The sequence below is a fragment of the Silene latifolia genome, chromosome 1, assembly GCF_048544455.1.
Source record: "Silene latifolia isolate original U9 population chromosome 1, ASM4854445v1, whole genome shotgun sequence".
NCBI classification, from domain to species: Eukaryota; Viridiplantae; Streptophyta; class Magnoliopsida; order Caryophyllales; family Caryophyllaceae; genus Silene; species Silene latifolia.
In genome coordinates, this window is record NC_133526.1 from 9825264 (window position 1) to 9846819 (window position 21556).

At 36.5% G+C, this 21556-nt stretch overlaps 2 protein-coding genes across 2 annotated transcripts; one reads left to right on the forward strand and one right to left on the reverse strand.

The window, feature by feature from the left end:
- Positions 1-6700: 6700 nt before the first annotated feature.
- On the forward strand, positions 6701-7479 carry LOC141649668 (pathogenesis-related protein STH-2-like). The gene has a single exon (XM_074458372.1). It carries the CDS (start codon positions 6781-6783, stop codon positions 7264-7266), a length of 486 nt encoding a protein of 161 aa, XP_074314473.1. The 5' UTR covers positions 6701-6780; the 3' UTR covers positions 7267-7479.
- A 1140-nt stretch (positions 7480-8619) lies between these two features.
- On the reverse strand, positions 8620-19114 carry LOC141597413 (threonine--tRNA ligase, mitochondrial 1-like). The gene is made up of 20 exons (XM_074417874.1): positions 18793-19114; positions 18466-18703; positions 18324-18383; positions 17510-17599; positions 16680-16754; positions 16398-16526; positions 16231-16320; positions 15890-15978; positions 15698-15794; positions 15524-15610; positions 14774-14858; positions 14379-14473; positions 13902-13934; positions 13730-13816; positions 13434-13526; positions 11048-11140; positions 10635-10856; positions 10285-10356; positions 9585-9656; positions 8620-8968 (listed from the first exon to the last, which is right to left on the reverse strand). Exons 1-20 carry the CDS (start codon positions 18939-18941, stop codon positions 8873-8875), a joined length of 2052 nt encoding a protein of 683 aa, XP_074273975.1. The 5' UTR covers positions 18942-19114; the 3' UTR covers positions 8620-8872.
- Between the last annotated feature and the right edge of the window lie 2442 nt (positions 19115-21556).

Genomic DNA, 21556 nt, shown 5'->3' on the forward strand with positions numbered 1-21556 from the left:
GAAGTAAAAATCAAATAGTTATGTCGTCTGATTACAGCAAAGTTGTCTTTAAACTGTTATAACTTGAGATGCATAAATGATTTTGATGCGATTCCAATTGGAGGTGATCGCTTGTCCTTTTACGATTCTAACGATAGGTCACACGCCCAAAACGACCAAGTAATGAGTGAGTTATGACTGTTTTACGAAAACTGGACAGTGCTGAGAAATGCGTAGGTACTCGATCGAGTAGCCTTGGTACTCGATCGAGTAGGGGTACTCGATCGAGTACGTCGATTACTCGATCGAGTGTCCCTGGTAATTTGTTTTACGAGCTTCGATCTTCACCTACTCGATCGAGTAAGTCCCTTACTCGATCGAGTGGCTCTATACTCGATCTAGTGACCCTGTTTTGGGTCATATGCTTATCTTTTGACATTTGTTGCATATTATGTTTAATTCAAAGGTAATATTTTGCTTCTTTATGCACCGTTTTATATGTATATTGATACTGATGCGTAAGTTACCCAATCTTATGGTGTAGTGAGTGGCACCTGTGGTGAGTAGGAGTTCGGTGGAAGGACATGAGTTCTATGTGTTGTGATAGATAGTGGAAAAAGAAAAGGGAGATTGGTATGGCTTAATTGAGGCATAGAGCATGTTTTGTGAGACGGGATGAGTGATATGATTGTGTGTTGAGTAATGTAAGAATAAGTGAATGAGGGCAAAGAGTGATGCAAGTTTAAGGAACGTGAGAATGAAAAGATTGAAAGAAAGGATGTGGATAGTAGCAACCGGAGATGTATAACGAATTATGGAGGGAGATGGTTAGAAATAGAGTTGAGTAAGAATATATGTAATGAAAGGTCGTTTTAGAGGAATTGAGAAGAGTGGTATATAGCGAACTTAATGGAGGCATGTCGCGACGTAGATTTGCGAGATAGTGAGTGAGTTTGGGAGATTTGGTTCATTAAGAAACGAACTAATGTGTGACTTCCTTGAGCAAGTAAGTCATGAGAGATCAGGGTGAGTAATAGCATGAGGTGGTCTGGACTGATTTATGTTAAGTGTGAGTAAGAGCAGGATAAGAAAAGATTGATGGTAAGAAAGAGTGAGATGGTACTAATATGAAATGAGGGAAATTGAGTTTTGGAGCAAAAAAAAAAAAAAAAAAAAAAAAAAAAAAAAAAAAAAGGTAACTGGTTTACTAAAGAGTTAGGTAGAAGGAATAAGGAGTTGAACTATTAATTGGTATTATTGAGTGTAAAGAGAAAGGAAGGATAAAAGTAAGCTGAGGAAAATGTTCACCGGAGTTATGTGATATAAAAGTAAGGAATCATCGAAATGGGTGATAGTATCACGAGGATGTTAGCTAATGGTTATATAGGAGTTTCAGGACGACATGATTGATAATGAGTTTCGAGGAACTAAGGGAGTAAGAAGTTGGTGGAGTATTGGAACGATACGAGATATTTGGTGGAGAGTTGGATGACCATACAAATAAGATAGTATTGGGAATAATGTTGAGGTAATTTTGTTGATGGGTTTGATGTTCGTTGTTTGGGATGTTAACCAAAGATAGGAAAGAAATCGTGATGTTTAGAGATGAGTGAAGAGGTTTGATGTCCGGACAGTGGTAGTGTTATGGTTTATGACTAGTGGTTAAGGGTGACGGTATGTTAGAGAGATGGTAATTCTAAAGAGGCTGATTTTGGTAGAGACTGCATTGATAAGTATGGTTGTGAGGAAGTATAAGACATAGTCTTGGGAGGCTGTTTCTCATAATGAGTGTTAGCTGTATGGTTATGTATGGCAGAAGGTGTTGGGTATGCGAATGGAAGAATGTGATGAGGGGCATGCGAGTTAAGCTCGGGTGACAGTAACCTTTGTTGAGTGGTAACTTACGTGATCGGGATTGATTGGTTGGATGTGATTATGGGTCTATGTTATATATAAATGTTTGTGTGAGGTTCGACCTCACAAGAAGTGGTATGGTGTGATAGTTATAATGTTGTTATCCAATGTTCTCGCAATATATGTTGAACACGGTAATTTAATTGAATGATATTCAAAAAGGTAATAATTTGATTGATCTCGCATGACTGGTTATACTTGTATGTATTCATGATATATGTTGATTCCGTGATGCGGTAAGGGGATGATATTCATGAGGTTATTATCTGTTTAATTCATATAATATGTTGCTTTGTGATTTAGCAAAGTGGATTTGAGTAAGTTTTTCTTGTTCAAGAAGTTATGTTGAGTCAGTATTTATGGGATTGTGTATGTTGTGATGTCTATCGATGCGGTTGTGGTGCCTCGGGTGGTGATCCGGGCACGATATTTAGTGTTGTGATGCGGGTATTTTCGCACTGCGGTGTGGCTGTTGGTGGCGGTGTTGTGATGCCGTCACCGGTTGTGATGGAGTAGGCGGGATGATTATGATTCGAGTTTCAAAGTACATACCAATTATACATAGATTGTGTTGTTTCGTTTGTTGTTGTTTCTGTGAGTTTCGGTTTGGACGAGATAGACGATCGTCTTGATCATTGGTGTTTTCTTTATCAGGTTAAGTTTGAGAATGAGGGTAGAGTATGATATGGAATAGAGTTGTATATGTCTTCGTTGTTGTCATGGTATAGTGATATTATGTTAATGGAACACGGTTGTGAGAGGTTGTTACAGTACTTTTGATCTTGTTCTAGATAAGGCTTTAGTGGACATGGTAATGGCAAGTGATTCGTAAAGCATGTGTGGCAATGACCTGAAAGATACAGGTGGTTTATAATCCTTGGTTGAGACAGTGAGGGTAGGGTGTTGGGGGAATTAGTGTCATATTAAGTTATGTATGAGTTTTGCGGTAATGAAGGAAAGAACTTGAGGATCTAGTGTGAGTGTACGTAACAAGTGTGGATCGTGAGTTATGCTTTTGATGATGGGAGTTTTATATAGTTTATATAGAGAGGTATGTCATGTTGCGGTAATGTGGAAAAGTTGAAGTTTTGGGTTAAGCTAAAGATTTTGAGGTATAGGTTAGGTGGTGTGACGAGTGAATTGAAGTATGAGAATTGTTTAAGTAAGAGAGCCTTGGATACATGCATGGCGAGTGTTTAGAGTATAGGTGGTTATCTATGACATGTGATGATGATGAGAATAATGAGAAGATATAACTAAGGATATAGTATTAGTAGGTTACGAGGACGTAACATTTATCTTAAGAGGAGTAGGATGCGATAAAAGAGATTTTGATGGTAGTACATATGGTAGTATGTTTGGAAGTGGAGTGTTGGTGTAGCATAAAGGACTGTTTCATTAAAGGTCATGGTCGTGCTTGTAACAGCTAGTGTTGACAGTTGGATGATGAGGTTATGAGTGTGAGTAAACTTCGAGGACGAAGTTCCTTTTAAGGGAGGTAGAATGTAACATTCCGTTTGATGTCTATGAGTGTCTTGGTATTGGATTTGATAGTGGATGATATTATGGAGCTAGCAGCGTTAGAGGATGGTAGTTGGTTATGTATGGAGTTGGTGTCGTGAGGGATATATATGTGGTAGATACGATATCGTGAGTCATGTTGTGGAAGTAAACATAGTTGGTGGAGTGGGTGTTAAGAGTTCATGTTCTATGTTCGGTCGAGTTCTTGAGTTCTTAGCTAAGTTGTTGTGTCTTGGTCGAGTTAGTACGGTTGTTTTTATGTATGGGTTGAACTTCGGGGACGAAGTTCTTTTTAAGGAGGGAAGACTGTAATACTCCGTATTTATAATTCTTGGAGTACTCTATCGAGTAGGCCTTACTCTGTCGAGTAAGGGAGTTTTGCGAAATAAAATAGTTTCTGACCTGTTGGGTACTCGATCGAGTAACTAGGGTACTCGATCGAGTAAGGGGGTACTCGATCGAGTAGCCTTGGGTACTCGATCGAGTAGCCGGTTTACGGGGAGTTTTTCTCGGGTTTTGTTAATTATGCGATTAAGATATATAACCTTCCGTCATTGTTTCTAAATCACTTTTGCAAAACTTAATTTACTGTTTAAGAGAGAAGGCAAGTATGTTCTTAATCCTAATCGCATTGTTGACAAATCCCGGAGCTTGAGAGGTCGGATTCGATCGTTCTTTATACCTTTGTGATCCTTGCGTCGAGGGTAAGATCTGCATACCAATTTTATAGTATTTCGTCAAGTTTCGTTAAACCCTAATTTTGGGATTGGGGGTTTTTATGATTTGTTACGGTTAGATTGTGATTATGTGATTATGTGATAGGAGAAGGATTTGTAAAGGAGAGGTTTTGAGACAGCTGCTAGATCGTCTGATGATTGTGTTGCTTTCCAAGTAGGATTTCCTACTCAGTATTAGTCCCATAATGGGATGATTGTTGATGTGTTGAGATTGATTGTTTGATATAGTAATTTTATTGTGACGTAGTGATTGTGATTGTACAATCGTTGATAGATTCGGACGGTTGTTGATATTGTGATTGTGATTGGTTGCCTATGGTTCTCGAGATGCGTTCTCGGCTGAGTGGAGTCACTTGCGGGAGTGGCTTCACGCCCTAGTTTCGCCCTTCGTGGAACCCGCCACGGAAGGGGATGTGCACATTAATGGGACAGGGTTATCGCTCGGTATGATGAGCGGAGATTTGGTGGGTGCGGCTGCGGTCCCCCATCTGGCGTGGTCCGAAGGACGATCGATGATTGAGATGATTGGAGTTGGTTGGTTGTGTATGTGTGACGGTTAAGGCATCGTCTGTTTATCTTATTGTATATATATATATATGGTGAATTGTGTGATTAGTACTCGACCCGTTTAAATGTTTTAAAAACGTGGTGATCCATTCGGGGGTGGTGAGCAGTGCTTGGCAGGTATATCTTGGATACGCGCGGGATCTAGCTGGGGATGGAGTCATCACGTATCAGAGTCTTTAGTTTTCCGTTGTGTTTGTTAGGATAGTTCCTTTCAGTTGGTTTATAGTTTGAGAGCAGTTGTATTTTGCTTACAGTTGGTTTTGTTATGTAATCACTTAACTTGTTTAATAAAGTATGTTTCTTCATTGTCTTATGATTATCATGCCTCGGGTAACCGAGATGGTAGCATCCTTATACCTGAGTGGTCCTGGTAAGGCACTTGGAGTATGGTGGTGTTACATGGGCAGTGGATACTTGGTACCAAGGGTTACTCTGTCAGTCAAGGGTATGAGTTGCTGAGAAACAAATTCCAGAGTATGGTGTGGGCTAGCCATATATGGAATAATTGGTGCATTCCCAAGCATCAATTTGTTGGATGGTTGATTCAAATGAATGCCTTGCAACTGAAGGGAAAACTCTTTCATCTGGGCAATGTGAGTGATGATCTTTGTGTGTTGTGCTCTAATGCTTCTGAAACTGTGGATCACTTATTTCAGGAATGTGAGTATAGCGAGAAGGCTTCTGGATTTGTGTGCCCAGAAGTGTGGATTGGTCTTTGCCTAATACCAATATTATCATGTGGATTGGGCAATGCTCGGCTTCAAAGACTAAAAAGGAGTGTTGTTAGCTTTTCTCGCAATCTACCTTTTATCAAATCTGATGCGAGAGAACAAAGCTAGAGTTGAGGGATGCATTCTTCGACTGAACTAGTGTTCAAGCAAATAATCGGGGAGATGAATGTATGGTTGAAGGCTAAAATGTGGCTATGGATAGTAGAGATAGAGTATGGTTTAATAGTCTTCAAATGTAATGGTTATATCCGATGGGATATTTAAACTGTTTGTATATAAATTGTAGCTTGTAATAGCTGTTTGTGCTTAATGAAATTTGTACCTTTCACCAAGAAAATAAAATAAACGAGGCCTAAGTAAAATAAAGGCATAATTTAGCAATTCCGTTTTAATATTGTCAGATTGTCAGTCCATTCATGTCATCCATATTGACTATAAACCGCTTAATTTAGCAAAGATATTGAAAATGATATATAGAGACTTTGACCTTCTAGAGATCGATGCCTTCATTAGTTCTTATTCAGCAAAGCCAGCAAGGGTTGCTCATGCTGAATAGCTGATGGCAAGAAAAGTCTTCAAATTAATAATCTAAAATTTCGAAACCAAAGGCCATTCCTTCATTCTTAGTACACACCGTCATGGACTGATTAATCATCAAATAAAAGCAATTAATTTTTTGTCAGCATTTCTATTTTAAAAAAACTAATTTTGTATTGAGTTTCATGTCGACGATCACACATTCCCTACAATTCAATCGTTTTAATACAATTTAAACAATATTCCGTAGGTAAACGATTAACGAAGAAAAGGATGAGATGAACAACCACCACATCAAACCCGTTTGGTTAAGATATATTTATAAGTAAGATGATAATTTGTGATATTAAGATAAAGTGTGTCTTACTTAAGAAAGTAATATTCGTCTTAAAATTAAAACCGGCCAAACAATAATTTGATGTAAAATATATGAAATGCACTTAGATAAATAGAGACGAGCTTTTGTTATTCTCCAGACAATTTTTTGTCTCACATAATCTATTTAAAACGTTTTAATTTTAAGATGGAAATATTAAATGCCTTAACCAAAAATTTGTGATTCCATAAGATAACCTCTTCATATACGTGTTTCAAATTAATTCAATATTAAGAAGTCCACTATATTTGACCTGATGATAATGATGCATGGTAATTTACTTACTACTTGTGGAATTGTACTATAAATATGAGACCAAAATGCAAACATTTGTATCAACCTCCTTCATTTCACTAGCAATCCTCAATTCAAACATCTTATATTATTTCTTCATTTAGCCTCTTAACAAAAATCGATAATGGGAGTTTCAACACACACAATGGTCGACTGCACCAGCCCTGTGGCCGCGGCTAGGTTGTTTAATGCTTTCTGCATTGATAACCATAATTTCATGCCAAAAGCATTACCCAATTTTGTGAAAAGTGTAGACGTTGTTCATGGTGAACCTGGCACGGTTGGGTCTGTCAGACAACTCAACTTTCCTGAAGGGAAGCCCTTCAAGTACGCAAAAAACAGAGTGGATGAAATTGATGCAGGAAAGTTCTACTGCAAGTACACCACCATTGAAGGCGATGTCCTTCGTGAAAACATAGAATATGTAGTTCACGAGACAACCTTCGAGCCATCAGGGAACGGGACTCATTACACGATGGTGACAAACTACCACACAAAGGGAGATTTTGTGGTTACTGATGAACACGTCGCAGCTGGAAAACAGAATATCAAGAAGATGTTCGACACTGCTTCCGAATACCTCGCTGCCAATCCTCATCTATATGCTTGAATTTTGAATTTGTGTGTGATTAATCAAGGATATGATATGGTTGCTATAGAGAATAAGATTTGAATTGATTTTTATGCGTGTGTTTTGTTGCTTTTGTAACCCAAAATATTGGGTTCTCTTTATATGGTGTTTTGTTTCATTTTCAATTTTTGTTCACTTGAGAATAAAATGTTTCATTATAATAAATGACACTATTTGTGAGTTTCGCTTTACTTTTACCGATTATGTATGTGAAAATACAAATAGTCTTTTTTATGAGAATCGATATATCCGTCATAGTTAAAGACGGTCGAATAACTTGAAAGCGGTGACATTTTTGGTCAATTTATTACACCATTTAGGGACAAATAATACCATCTTGATCGGCCTATCTATGGACTTAGGTTTTTCGAGAGTACTTGTTTTCGAGTCCTTTTCCGCCCGAAATACCTATACTTTTCTCAATAATAACACCCCTCACCTTTTCATTTTTTCTAAGGTACCCTTCTTTTAAAAAAAATGATGCCGTGACAGTTGAGTCATGGCTAATAAGAGCTCAGAAAAACTGTCAACAACAACAAAAACATCAGAGCCTTAATTCCAAACTAATTTATGTCGACTAACATAAATCGTCCTTTAGAACTGTGCATGGGTGAACATACACATCAAAATAAGAACAAAATAGAAAAGGAAAAATGAAAAACAAAAGGGAGAAAGAAACATAATACAAAAGTCAAGGTAAACTTATAGTTTTAAAATCGAAGTCCGAATTTCTTTTATAAAAACTTTAAACTTTTATAAAAACTTAAAATTTAAGTCGAGGAATAAAGATTTGAAAATGTAAAAATTTAAGGTCCTAACACCTTAAAAAGTGAACTGAAAAAAATCAAATCAAAGTTCTCAAAGAGACAATGTATAAAGGGTAACCATTGAGAAAATCCCTCCATCATTTAAATTTTATTTTAGTTGAAGAGACATTCTTTAAATTGAGATCCACATAATCATCAACTAAATTTTGGGAGATATTTTAATCCACTACATCTAAAACTTTCTTCAGTCAAGTTGTTAGTACTTTTAGTTACTCTACTAGTGTGGATCCCTCAGTTTTTAGATTGTGATGTTAATGATGTATAGAGAAATTAGTTTAGTAATTAAACTAAGTGTACAATTAATAATGAGTACTACACTGAGCCAGTTCAGGGTCGATCCCTCAGTTTTTAGATTATGATGTTAATGATCTTGGCCGACAACGGACTGGTTCAGGGTTAAAGAGGCCTGTCTGGCCCAAATCTACCAGACCAAACAAAACCCTGCGCGTGACCACTCTAGGCCGTATGGGGAAAGAAAATGGGTACCAGATTACAGCGGAATCTCTTTGAACTCCTTGTAGCCATAACAAGCAAGAGTGGGGAAAAAATATAAAACATCGTTACTGTTATGTCAAAAGGTAATAATTTGCAACACTTGCGATACACAAGGTAATAATTTGCAAGAAGATAGTAACAGACAATCAACACCAACAAATCGGTATTGGATGATTTTCGTATGGTTCAGACTAAACAAAAGTGGCTTCTGCTGTAATTGCTATCACTTGTCAGATTCTTCAAATATTTAGATTTTGAATAATCTAATGAAAAGCTTCTGCTTCTTCAGTAAAATGCTTCAATAGATCTTCCACTGTCATCGGTGAATGCTCATTTTTATCCCTAATCCTCACTGTTACCTGCATACAGTATGACAGCAACCCATTTTACTCGGACACATAAACTAATACTCTCAATTGTCGCTCAAAACCTTATGTCAAAATGCTTTACTGGTCAGCCTATTACTTGCCAATTTTTTTCGCGTCCTTTTTGTCACTGCAACAAAAGGACATAAAAAATTTGGCAGCACCAACAGATTAGCATTAAGATGCGACTTGACCGAGTGACTGACCAGTACAGCATTTTGACATGTGATCCCAATTTCGAATACTCGACTTTATTTCTAACCCAAATCAGAAATAGGGTTTTAAGATCATGACCAAAACGAGGCAACAGTAAATATACGGAAGAACCAGCGAGTCGTGCATGAGACATTTTCACATATGAGAGCAACACAACCCATATACTTGAGCACTCTTTATTTAATAACATGGTTAACCATTTTGTCTCGCGTATCAACGTATGAGGTAATTTTGTGATTAAAAAACTAGTCGTTCAGCCATTTAAAAGACTTGCTGTTAATACAACATGACTTGTGGCTGCACCAATTAAAAGATGTAGACTTGCTCTTAATACAACATGACTTGTGGCAATTACGCTAATTAAAGTACCAAGGAAAGTGAGGAAAGAACATACCACCCTGTTCTCAGCATCTTTTTCCCCAACTACCAGTATATAGTTATATTGTGACAGCTGAGCTTCTCTCACCTAAAAGGACATAAAAAAAACAATGCAATTAATCCCCATTTCATATGTACAAAATGACAAGATCAGATCTCGGCCATTAGGAAAGCCTAAAAAAAGAAGCAAGAAAAATTGATTCAAACGTAAAAGACAAGTGGTACAAAATGCAGATGAGTTATTATTTAGATGAGACTGTTGATTCAAGCGCAGGCAGTAGAAACACGAGAGACAAAACCAGATGAAATAAAACAAGGTGCAATTATTCAGCATTTGGGGTCACTTTTCATCAGCAAACACCAAAATTAGATACCACAATGCAGATGTAACCGTGATATGACTAAGCAGCGGTTATTAACAGCCTAACACGAGTACATGACAAACAGAAAAGTCTTCAATATTTGTCAAGGTTGAGCTTTCCGAACCACAGTAGACTTTTATATTAAAAAAATCCAAGCATTATTCCAGAACACATTCAGATGTAAATGCACTAACCAGTAACCATGCTGCTATAGTAAATATGTGTACACATTATACTCACAACTCACTATATGCTCCTCCATATAAAAGAATAATTACAGAGTAAAAGAGAGCTGGATACAGAATAACTAAACATAAGTAAATAAACTATTATCACACTGAAAACTTAACGTACCTTTTTGTTGATTGTTTTATCGCTTATATCTAAATCAACAAAAAAGCCAGCCTTGTGGATCTGATCACGCACCTACAAAACAAATCAAATTTACTTCAAATTTATTAGCAAACGTGTAAAATTCAGTGATTCGCGAAAACAATCCCCCGCCCAGGGTAGATCCTGCCATGGACAAAATCTCAGAAGATCCTTACCTATGCAGCCATATCTCTAACATTCAAAACAGTCTAAACAAAACCCGAATAGTGCACAGTGCTAGAAAAATAGCTGATAAATGTTGCTACGTAACTAAAACTTGAGGTATCCCTTCAAGAATTTATCATCCTGAATACAACAAGACAAGGATTTACCTCCAGAGCATAGGCTGCGGATCTTTCTGAGACTGTGCATACTACAGCTTGACGAGGACTAAGCCAGAATGGCCATTTCCCCTTATAATGTTCCAACAAAATGGCAAACATTCGCTCTACTGAGCCAAGGATGGCCCTGTGCAGCATAACAGGCCTCTCCCTTTTAGCTTCATCTTCGGCTGAGTAAGACAATTTGAATCGCAATGGGAGTTGAAAATCCAGCTGCAAAATTAACTTCACAAGTCAGATAGTGTCACATAAGAAAACCAATCTATGAATGCCACCCACTTAGTTCTCGTTCCACTTAGTTCTCGTTTTACTGATATATATATATATTCTATTACTTGTCAAAACGAAAATAGAAAAATAATACTCTAAAAGACCCTAGAAGGCTATAACAGAGCACAGCTGACCTGCAAAGTTGCACACTGGAATTTCCGTTTCAATGCATCAGAAACACTGATATCTATCTTAGGCCCATAAAATGCACCATCTCCTTCGTTTAACTGTACCAAAAGACCCAACAAGAAGAAACGTTAATGAAGAATGATGTACTATATAAAATAGGCCTAAGCCACACCCACAAAGGAAAGAGAGTTCACTTAATAGGCCCAAAAGAGGTTTTGACGATGGTAGGAGTAACCCTATTTATAAAATACTAATCTCTTGCCTCACTCTATCGTTGTTATCAAATGTGGGCAATATTCTATCATAGGATCTCTCCCCACAACCCCTCCTCACATGTGAGGGCCAATAGAAAGCAAACTGGAATGGTGATATAAACTCCCAACAGAGACCATCCACCAACAGCACATAGACGTCAAGTCATCAAACGTACGTCTAAGCCATGGGCTATTGGGCAGTGCAAACATTCCACAGATCAGTCTGGTCACACCCATAAAGAGTTGTAATCTCAAAACCAATTGGTGCTCAAAGGAGTAATTTTTTGCGTTCATAAAGTAGTAAACCCTCTCAATTTAACAACGGGGACAGTCACATGTGCGCAATATCATAAAATAGGAGCTCTTTTCACAGAGAAATGCAAGACAAGAATATATATCTAGCATGCCCAACCTCTTTGAAAAAGCATTTGCACAAGATATCTGACAAATTGTAAATCACATAATAATAGACCGACTTAAGTCAAATAAATTTGGACTTGAACCACCCATTTCTGTCTATATGACTTGGATGTAACTTCCAGGTTCCAGTGGGTATTTAATGTGTCAAACACGGTTATGCTGTGAAAAATATGTGTTTTTTGCCCTAAAATGAAGCATTCAGGTGTCTTACCTTACACACCAGGTATACGGCAAGTCAAAGTAATAAAAATTTCTTACTAATTCGGAATGAAAAGTTGAGAGAAACTGCTGTATGGAACAAGACGAGGAACAAGAGAAGCTTGTCATAATGTGGCTTAAAGAAAATAAATCATTTATTCTGCCATGATAGATAGATGCCTGAGAAAGATTATGAGAGAACAGTGGACAGTTGCAAATGACAGGGCAAAGGTTTACTGCATCACATATATCTGGTCTAATTTTCTACCTCACACAGGTTCCACTCTCGATGGTAGGGAAGCTTCGCGTTTGGCTTTCTGCAAACCTTTTTCTTTTTACCCCATTTTACAAATGCACATTTAACTTGCAGAACAAGATGAAACTTCAGATAACAAACGAGCAAAAATGACAGATTATTCTATTGGCTGTAAGCTCACATTGCAAAAAGAAGAAATAAATAGTTTTTAGAGTGCAAGTTCCACTATCTAGAACACATGATCGAATGAACTGTTGCCTACCAAGCCAACTTTAAAATTTAAGATAGCTTCAGCACTTGGCTTCTTCTCTATAGCCCTTCTTAATATAAAACAATATCAATCATAGTGCCTCTTAGAAGTTCTGCTATTTACTAGAAGGTGGGAGCAATGACTATTATGTGCTGAATGGTAACAATTGTGTATACAATTCATCATATGTCAGGAGGCCCTTAGATTAGACAGCATATAGAGCACATAAGAACGAACTTAAGCAAGCATTTGACCCAGATATGAAACCAACAGATCCTTTTGACTTATGAAGCATAATGAACCCTTCAATTCTTCAGTACTCAGAAACAATTAATTGAGAGATAAACACCCTCTGGGATTTTCAATGATTCAATGTATGGCAGTAGTTTTACTGAATTTCATTCTGGTCAAGAGATCTCTTTTGATGCATCTTAAACAAGGAGATTCCCTCGAAGAAATGCAGCAGGCATTTTAACAGATACATCCTCCTTGAGAGTAAGGTTGCATAAGTCAGATCCTGACTCCTAATCCTGCCCAAGCAGGAGACTTTAAAAAAAGGATTATTTTTCATGATCAATAAATAAGGCGACAGATATCAATGATGGGAAAATTAAGGCGTTCATTCAAAGCCAAAATCCATACTTCAGTCTAATTTGTTCAATAAATTAAGTCATAAGTTTGAAACAAAGGTAACCAGCCAAAAGCCCAAAACAATGCCAGATTTGACTGATTACAAATAAAGAGCACTAACACCAGGATACAGACTCTATGAGTTAAGATGCAACTAACATGAACCACTAATAAAGCTAAAATTATAAATAAAGTAATAAAAGAATGAAAACTGAACATTCTTAGTTACGTGGGTAAAACGTACGCAGAAGTTCCATAGTAGGAAACAGAAATAAAACCATTCTTCTCTAGTTCTGTCATTCTTTCCAGAGAATGCGAAGGGGGGAAGCAAAAGAACAACCAAAAACAGTAGTAGAAGGGAAGCAAAGAAACAAATAAAGTACCTGCCATGGTTTACCAAATTCATTAAGAGCTTCTGTAAGTGCAGCCTCGGCCTTATCCCATGTCTGTATCTCTCCAAGGAATTTCTCTGGTCTCTAACAAAATAAATGCGCAATACGGGGTTAACCAGTACATTTTCAACACAATCCAATAAAATAAGACTGGGAAAGGCCAATCATAGTATGAGGAGGCAAGGTAAATATTGCGTCAATAATAGTTTGGCCAACTGTTTAAACTAGCGCAAACTTCAACGGAATTTCTACATAACATGGCACTAATACACGAAGCAGAAACATACTGTTGACAGCTTAAGCTCATATGTAAACCCGAATACTTCATACACATAATTGATAAAGTCTAATGCACCCCTGACTTCATCTTTTACCTGCATTAAAAATGGAAATCAGCATTTCAATAAAAGGCAGAAACAAAAAAAAATTAACTTTAGTCACCAATCGAATCTAACTCACTTGGCTTTCCATGCAGAAGATATGTGCATCATCCTGTGAAAATTGTTAAATACTAATTAGAAACAATACACCTTCCTGACAAAAGATTGAAATGACAGTAAGGCTAGACACACACAGCACGTCTTCGGTACAGACGCAAGGTGTCCATACAAATACGGTAAATGATTTAGCAAACACAATCCCCATGGAAAACCACTTATGCCCCCCATAAGGCCTTAAGGGGTAAACCAATCCCACAAGGAATGCCCATAATGTAGGAACATAAAAAGTGAATAAAGAACCTAGCAAGCTATTATCGCAAGTTTAATATTTCCCTCGTAAATGAAATTCCTTTCTAAATCGTTCCAATGCTTTTGCAGCAAATAATGGAATTACTTTTTGTCCAGGGGTCCACTTTCACATAGGCATTTCCACCAACCCAGAACTCCGAGGCTGGTACTGGCATTTCATGTTAAGTGACAGAATAGCTCACTTTACCTGCTGGAATCTCCTGACTCGTGTCAACCCAGTAAGAGCACCGCTAGCCTCATTTCTGTGCAAGACTCCAAAATCAGCAAATCGGATAGGAAGTTCTGAAATATCATTCAGTGTGTCAGGAAGTCGGACAATAAACCATAGGCTACAAGGTCTTTGTTAGAAAAAGGTGGCAATCAGTAACCTACCAAATATTCCGTACGGTCAGAAGAAACTAAGCAAACAATTAGTGCTACCACTTATCAAATGAAATTTTTCTTATATATCACATATAAATATAAATCAAAACTAAATGATGGCTTCCAGAAGGTAATGAGACGCCAATCCATCTGAAATTCCTAGCATCAAACATTCTGACAATACTATGACAGAGCAATCCAAATATATCTGGTATATACCTCTGTAAGAACGCACTCTATGCTCAAACATCAAACAATGCCCGGGGCAATTCATTGGTTTGAGCCCAAACTCCTGTTTTTCAATCTGTACACCACATCGGATAAGAAATTTAAGAGTCAAATATTTAAAAAATGCAAAAAAAAAAAAAAAAACATATAACAAAACAAGAAGGCATTCACAATTTGCAAACAACAAAAACAAGTTTTTCACCATCGCGTATAGAACCCTATATCCCATGAACAGTTTTGATATAAACGAGCAACAAAGGCCAATCTATTCACAGCCTAAGACATCCAGTACTTGGGGGAAACATAAGCACGGGGGATGGGCCCAGCCAAAATTTATTTCGAAAGCAATGTCCTGTCTAATAAAAGCAATGTATTTCGAAAGCAGATTCTGTTGTCAAATGAAGTGAGGCTTGTGATACACTCAAAAACAGCCAGAATTCACCTAGTGTGATCCATCACACGTAGAATCACACGTGGTTTGAAGCAAGGTTTATCATGTCACTGTTACTCCCAAATCTTTACTACACCCCGCTCATTTTTAACGGTCTTATAATTCTCCAATTGTAACTACTACTGCAGAATGTTTTCTCTTCAAAGTTTTACAATAAAGTACAAGAGATACGAAGAAGGTTTTGCCTAATATCTTAGATGGTGTTACCACCTGTCACGTGACTATAGATAACAGCAAAAACCTCCAGAAATGAACTTCAGAAGCAACCATGGATTAGAAAGAGAACTTACATCCAATACAAACATATTCTCCTTGTAATTTGCAGCATGTCCAGAAGTCTCCCAGAGTTCCATATTGAAAATGTTTGGAGTGATAACCTAACAAAAGCATGAAACTTTTAGCTTCACACCAGAAGTACAGCTTGACCGGAGATTACAATACTAATAAGTCATACAACGACTAACCTCCTCATAGCCTCTATTCCTGTATTGACTACGAATGAATTCCATCAACTTATTGTAAATACGAGCACCTTGTGGAAGAAAAAACCAGCTTCCTGGACTAGAATTGAAAGAGAGATAAAGAGTTTAGGAGACACGTAATATAATAAAGTACAAAGCTCATCTGATTGCCACACATAATTCATTAATGCATACCTGAGGGGGTGACAAAAGAAAAGCTCCTGTTTCACGCCCAATAGCCTGTGATCGTACTTTTTTGCTTCCTCCAGCTGCTTAAGATATTCCTATAAGAAGATTCTGAAAATATTAATGAATGTACCACAAAAAGCCAATGTATGTCAACCTACAGTGAGCAACCTGACCAATGATGTATCAATAAAATAGCATGAACCAAAAATGAATGACTACATCATACATTCCATAAAAAAAGACGCTGTATTGACCACATATTTAAGAGAACAGCATCGATATTAAAATGAAAAGGTTGCATAAATTGACAAACTATAAATCTGCGCATATGAGTTAACATATTATACCTTTAAACGTTTTGAATCAGGGTAGGAGATACCATACACCCTCTGCAAGCTTTCACGATTTCTATCCCCTCTCCAGTAGGCAGATGAAGCCTAGTAAGTTCAATAGAGAAGTCATTAGAATTTGTAAATTTAGATAGAAAATCACAACTGCAGCTAGTTATACTCACCTTCAAGCAACAAAATGCTTTAACGAAGGATGTATTGGGTATATGAGGACCCCGACAAAGATCCACTAGGGGGCCACATCTGTATACGGTTATAGTTTTATCTTCAGGGAGATCATTGATTATTTCGACCTGGCCATGCATATAAATTAACACAATATTCAACCACAGCATTTAAAGAAAAGTATATCTAAGTAGATCATGTCTGAGACATTTCAACAGCCTCAGGACATCTAACTCAGAACATCTGAGCATACCCCAAAAAATGAACACCAAAGAACTTACCTTAAATCTGTTATCAGAGAATATATCAAGCGCCTGTTGTCTTGTAACTTCAATGCGCTCAAATGGTTGTTTCTCCTACACAACAAGCAACTCCAGATAAACACCCATGAAATAGAATACGGTGTTACTTGACACAAAACTACTAACATCACCCCACTCTTTTGTCTGTATATGTGAGGTCAAACCAAATAACCAAGAAAGAAAGAATGTTACTTAAAATAACTACTTCCACAAATATCATTCATTTTCTTTCTTCTTAGTGCCAAATTAGAACGCACGTATGGTAAACAAGCAAACACAACCCATCATCAAAGAAGAATAGTACAATTTCAATTACTAACAACATGTATGCAGCTAATTCGCCATTACTAAAATAGTAAAATGTGAGTCAGTTACATCCGTAAGTGATACACTCGATACCGTTTATAAGGCTTCAAGCACATAATGAGCCACGCACTTAATTTAGAAATGTGCAAGGCGCATCGAGGCGCGCGCCTTTATGAAGTGAGGCGCCCTATTTTTGATAATAAATTTGTAATTTCAAAATAAATTTTTGGCAACAATAGCCTTTTTAGGAGTTTTCAAGTTGGCTAACATGTCAAGAAGGTAAAGTTAGGAATAATGGGGAAAAGAAACAGTGAGCCTTGTCTAAAAGATATGGAAAGTGCATACTAGTAGCCTTGTTAGGTGAGCACTGACTAAAAAGTGCACCTAAAATGGAGCGAGGCGTTTTGACTATTGCCTCATCCAAGGGGCGCTTTTTTAAACTAAGGCCACACATATAAATAACAAGAATAAATCAAAGAGTAAAGCTGAAAGGAAAACCATACCGCAACAGCTTTTGCTGCCCCTGCCTCAATTTGTTTAAAGTGATCCTCGTTCAAGCTCAATTCTCCATAAAATGCATCATAATAGAAACCCTGTCCAGATTTTTTCAAGCGTTTGTATAAGGACAACCAAAACCAATAATTACCTGAAAGTCTGCTATAACATGTAAGAGACAAGATAACGGTCGAAAACTTGATTTTTTTCTTTTTTCTGCTTTCAAAAGAAAAAACTACCAACAGGCGATAATTGCAACAAGCACAAAGCAGTGGAACAGTGAGATGGTTAACTTGACTAGAAAAAACATTCACTACGTCGAATCGTTACTAACGTTGTATAAAGATATGCCATGACATATACAAGATATCCTCCAACAATAAACTACACTAGTATAAACTTGTGTAATTAGCCCCTTATAATAGCACATGATTAAAAATCATGATCGTTCAATTACGGACCTCAAAACAATCTTAATTCTTAAGCATACCCATACAATTATTCTATATTTTAAACAGTTAAACGAAAAATATGTAAACATTGTCGTGGGTTGAGCAATTTCTAACCAAGCTTAATCATTCTACTTTAACATGTCCTATGTAATAATAAGGGTGAACTGTAGACCCAATTTAATTCGCAATATGCCAGTCATAACTTTGAAATCTAGAGTGCAGATATCATTGATGATTGATGATGCTTTACAAAATAGGCTACACCTAAAAAAAGAATACAATATTGTGTAATCGGGTTTCTATGATCCGAATTCAGAAATATAATGAAAGCACGATTGCATTCACGAGATCATCAAAAGAAGACATATACCTCTCCTCGTGTAGTACAAGGTCCAATACATAGTTTACATCCATACTCAGTCTCCAAAGCCTACAAATAATCAAATAATCACAAAACGGAACTTCAACGATTAAAAATCACAGCAATATAACAATACAAAAAAGCCATAAACCTGGCCGAGAATATGAGCGCTAGAGTGCCAAAAAGTATCCCTTCCTTCATCAGAATCAAAAGTATACAACTTTAACTCGCAATCGCCTTCAAGCGGCCTACTCATATCCCATAGATCTCCATTAACCCTAGAAATCAACGCATTGGAAGCTAAACCCTTGGAAATCTTCGCCGCAATCTCGAACGGAGTTGTTCTCCACTTCTCACCTTCCTTTACATTCCCGTCCGGCAATGTAATCCTTCAAAATCACAATAATTAACGAAACACGATGTAATAATCCTAACAAATTAACGATAAAGACGATAAAGACGATAAAGAAAGAAATACCTAATGGTGTCGGCGGAAAGGGAGAGGCGTTGGACAGCTTGTTCGGCTTTAATTGTTTCGAAACGTTCGATACGCTTAGGAATAACGGCGTTGAGGTAGGCGTCGTCTTTACGGAGGGGTGCAGGGTTGTCGCCATTAGCGGCCGCCATAGTCAATCAATCAAGCAAGGTGGGGAATAATATGATAGGTATTGGGGATAATGTTAAAGGGAGAGGGTTTATGTTAGCAAATGAAAACCCTTGATGATAATAATGTTCACTCTTCTTTGTGTTGTTGACTTAGGGTTGGGTTGTTTATGTTACGATTTAGGTGCTTGGAGCTTACTCTCCACGCAATATTATTTTACGGAGTATTTTATTTATCCATTTTTGTCACCTTACAAAAATTACAATGTATATCCGTGAGAACCTTGCGACGGATTAAGTATTACGGGAGTTTTTCTAACGTGTGTCCCAAAGATATATATTAATAACTCATTTATGGTATTAACAACAAATTCACATGAGATACTCAATTACTTTTTTTACTATATTTAATGTGAATATATTATTTTTTACTATATATGGGTTATTAACATGTGTCATTTAGAGGCACACATTAGACAAACCCTACTTATATATAAGTAGGGGTAAATAAGACAAAGGTAAGAATGTCTAGGGAATTACATATAGCTTGTCTTTATCAACCCGAGTGGTTTTATTTGGCATGTCACAATCTTGTGACGGATATCGCCTGTCACAATTGAGAATTTGTGCAAAAATTACACATTGTAAAAAATTAGAAACGGTTTTTCTAATGGGTGTCCAGTATCCTAGGAGCTGATGTTTATTTAACTACGGAGTAAACAATTTTGAGTGAAATTTTAAGTTCTATCTAAGATGTCTAAAATAAAATAATAAAAAAAAGTACCTTTATCGATGCAGGTGTCTCGGAAATACCGGGAGCAAACTCCCGCTTAAACTAAAAAAATAAGAGATTTCTAAAGTTTTCCCGCCTAAATGAATTAGGCAAGTTTTCCCGCCAAAATGAATTAGGCTATAAATGGGCTTCTTAACATCATATCTACAACTGGGCCATCCTGATTAACTTTGACTTAAGTTATAAATGGGCTTCATAAAAACATATTTACAACTGGACCATACTGATTAATTTCATACAAAAAATAATTCTATACCATTTTAAAAAGGGGATAATATTCTAACTTGCATAGACATATTAACAGGATATTCTTATCATGTCACATACATGAAATTTCACTAAATATGTGTACACTGTGATGTAAATATTTTATTATTATTATTATTATTTTTAAAACTAAACATTATGACTAAGAACATTTTTTAGGAAACATTTTCTAATTAATTCTATTATTCTATCTTTTGATACAAACGTACTACGGGTCGAGAGTATTAATAAATTGTTATTACTTCTATAAAAGAAAAACTTATGATATATTTTTTTTACACTTTAACTTAATATCCTATCTTTGCTCCATATTATATGAAAACTTAGATTATGGTTACTTTTTTTTAATTGTTTATATAACGCCTTCAGTAGATATAGTGATATAATTATAAACAATGTTTTCTTAAAACGGGGTTAATAAAATAATTTTAGTAAAATCGACAATCTTATACGGAGTAAAAGTGTTGAACAATCTCTTTTCTAGCTCTTAATACAAAATTACTATATGTAAATTTTATAATTAAATTTCAAATGGAGTTAAATACCAACAGTATAATTATTAAATTCTCTAATATTATTATCATCTAAAAAACCGCGCATTTGCGCGGGATCTGTACTAGTATATTTTTAACCAGGAGCGGACCTAGGATTTTGGCATAAGTGGGGAACAAATTTTTTTCTAAAAATAAACCATCTTCCATTTTATAAGGCACTTTATGCATCTTTTAATTCATTTTGTATACAGGTTTAAAAAGTTGAAAAAAAAGTAATAAGCTAAATGTTAAGCGGGAAATATATCAAATCACCCTCATAAGTTATGGGGTAATTTGCACATGTTAAACTATACATCAAATTTTACAGAACGTAAATTACAACATTGAAAAATGTCTTTTTTAAGATATATAGGACATTATAATCCTCTATTAAACATTGGTTGCTAGTTGCTCAACGATTAGGATATTAACATAATATCTTAAAGGTTGGAAGTTCAAATCTTGTTAGAAACAAATTATACACAACAGAGGTAAAAACTATATGGGCCTGTTGTCTACGGCGCAGCAGGATCTTTTGACATCTAATTGAGACCTTCTACCAACTGTGCTACATCATCTACATGCATAATGTAGAGGGATGCAGCACTTCCTTTCTGTTCGACATGCTTAATCCGCGTCTGGGCACAGCACTCGCGTTTGAAAGGATAATCTGTCATTGGCTAAACAGTTATTGAGTCATGCTATTTTAGTCATTTAACCCTACTTTTTGACTTCAAAGATAAATATTCTGAAATTCAGAGCCCTGTTTTTAACCCAAGAGTTTAGAAGAATAAGGATAGAATAACCCGCTAGATAGAGTAATAGCACAAGCCTAAGATAGATTAAGCAAGAATGTTGGATCGAGTTGGTACTAATAGTTCCGCACGTATGCTTTGTTTCACTAGTCACTAGTCACAACTCACAAATAATGAATGAATGGCTATTTGTGTTGGGCCTATTAATAAGACACTCTTATCTATATTGGTCGAAATTTGAAGTTCGATTGACTACAAATAGACCTGGTATAGAGATCAATCAGGGCGGGT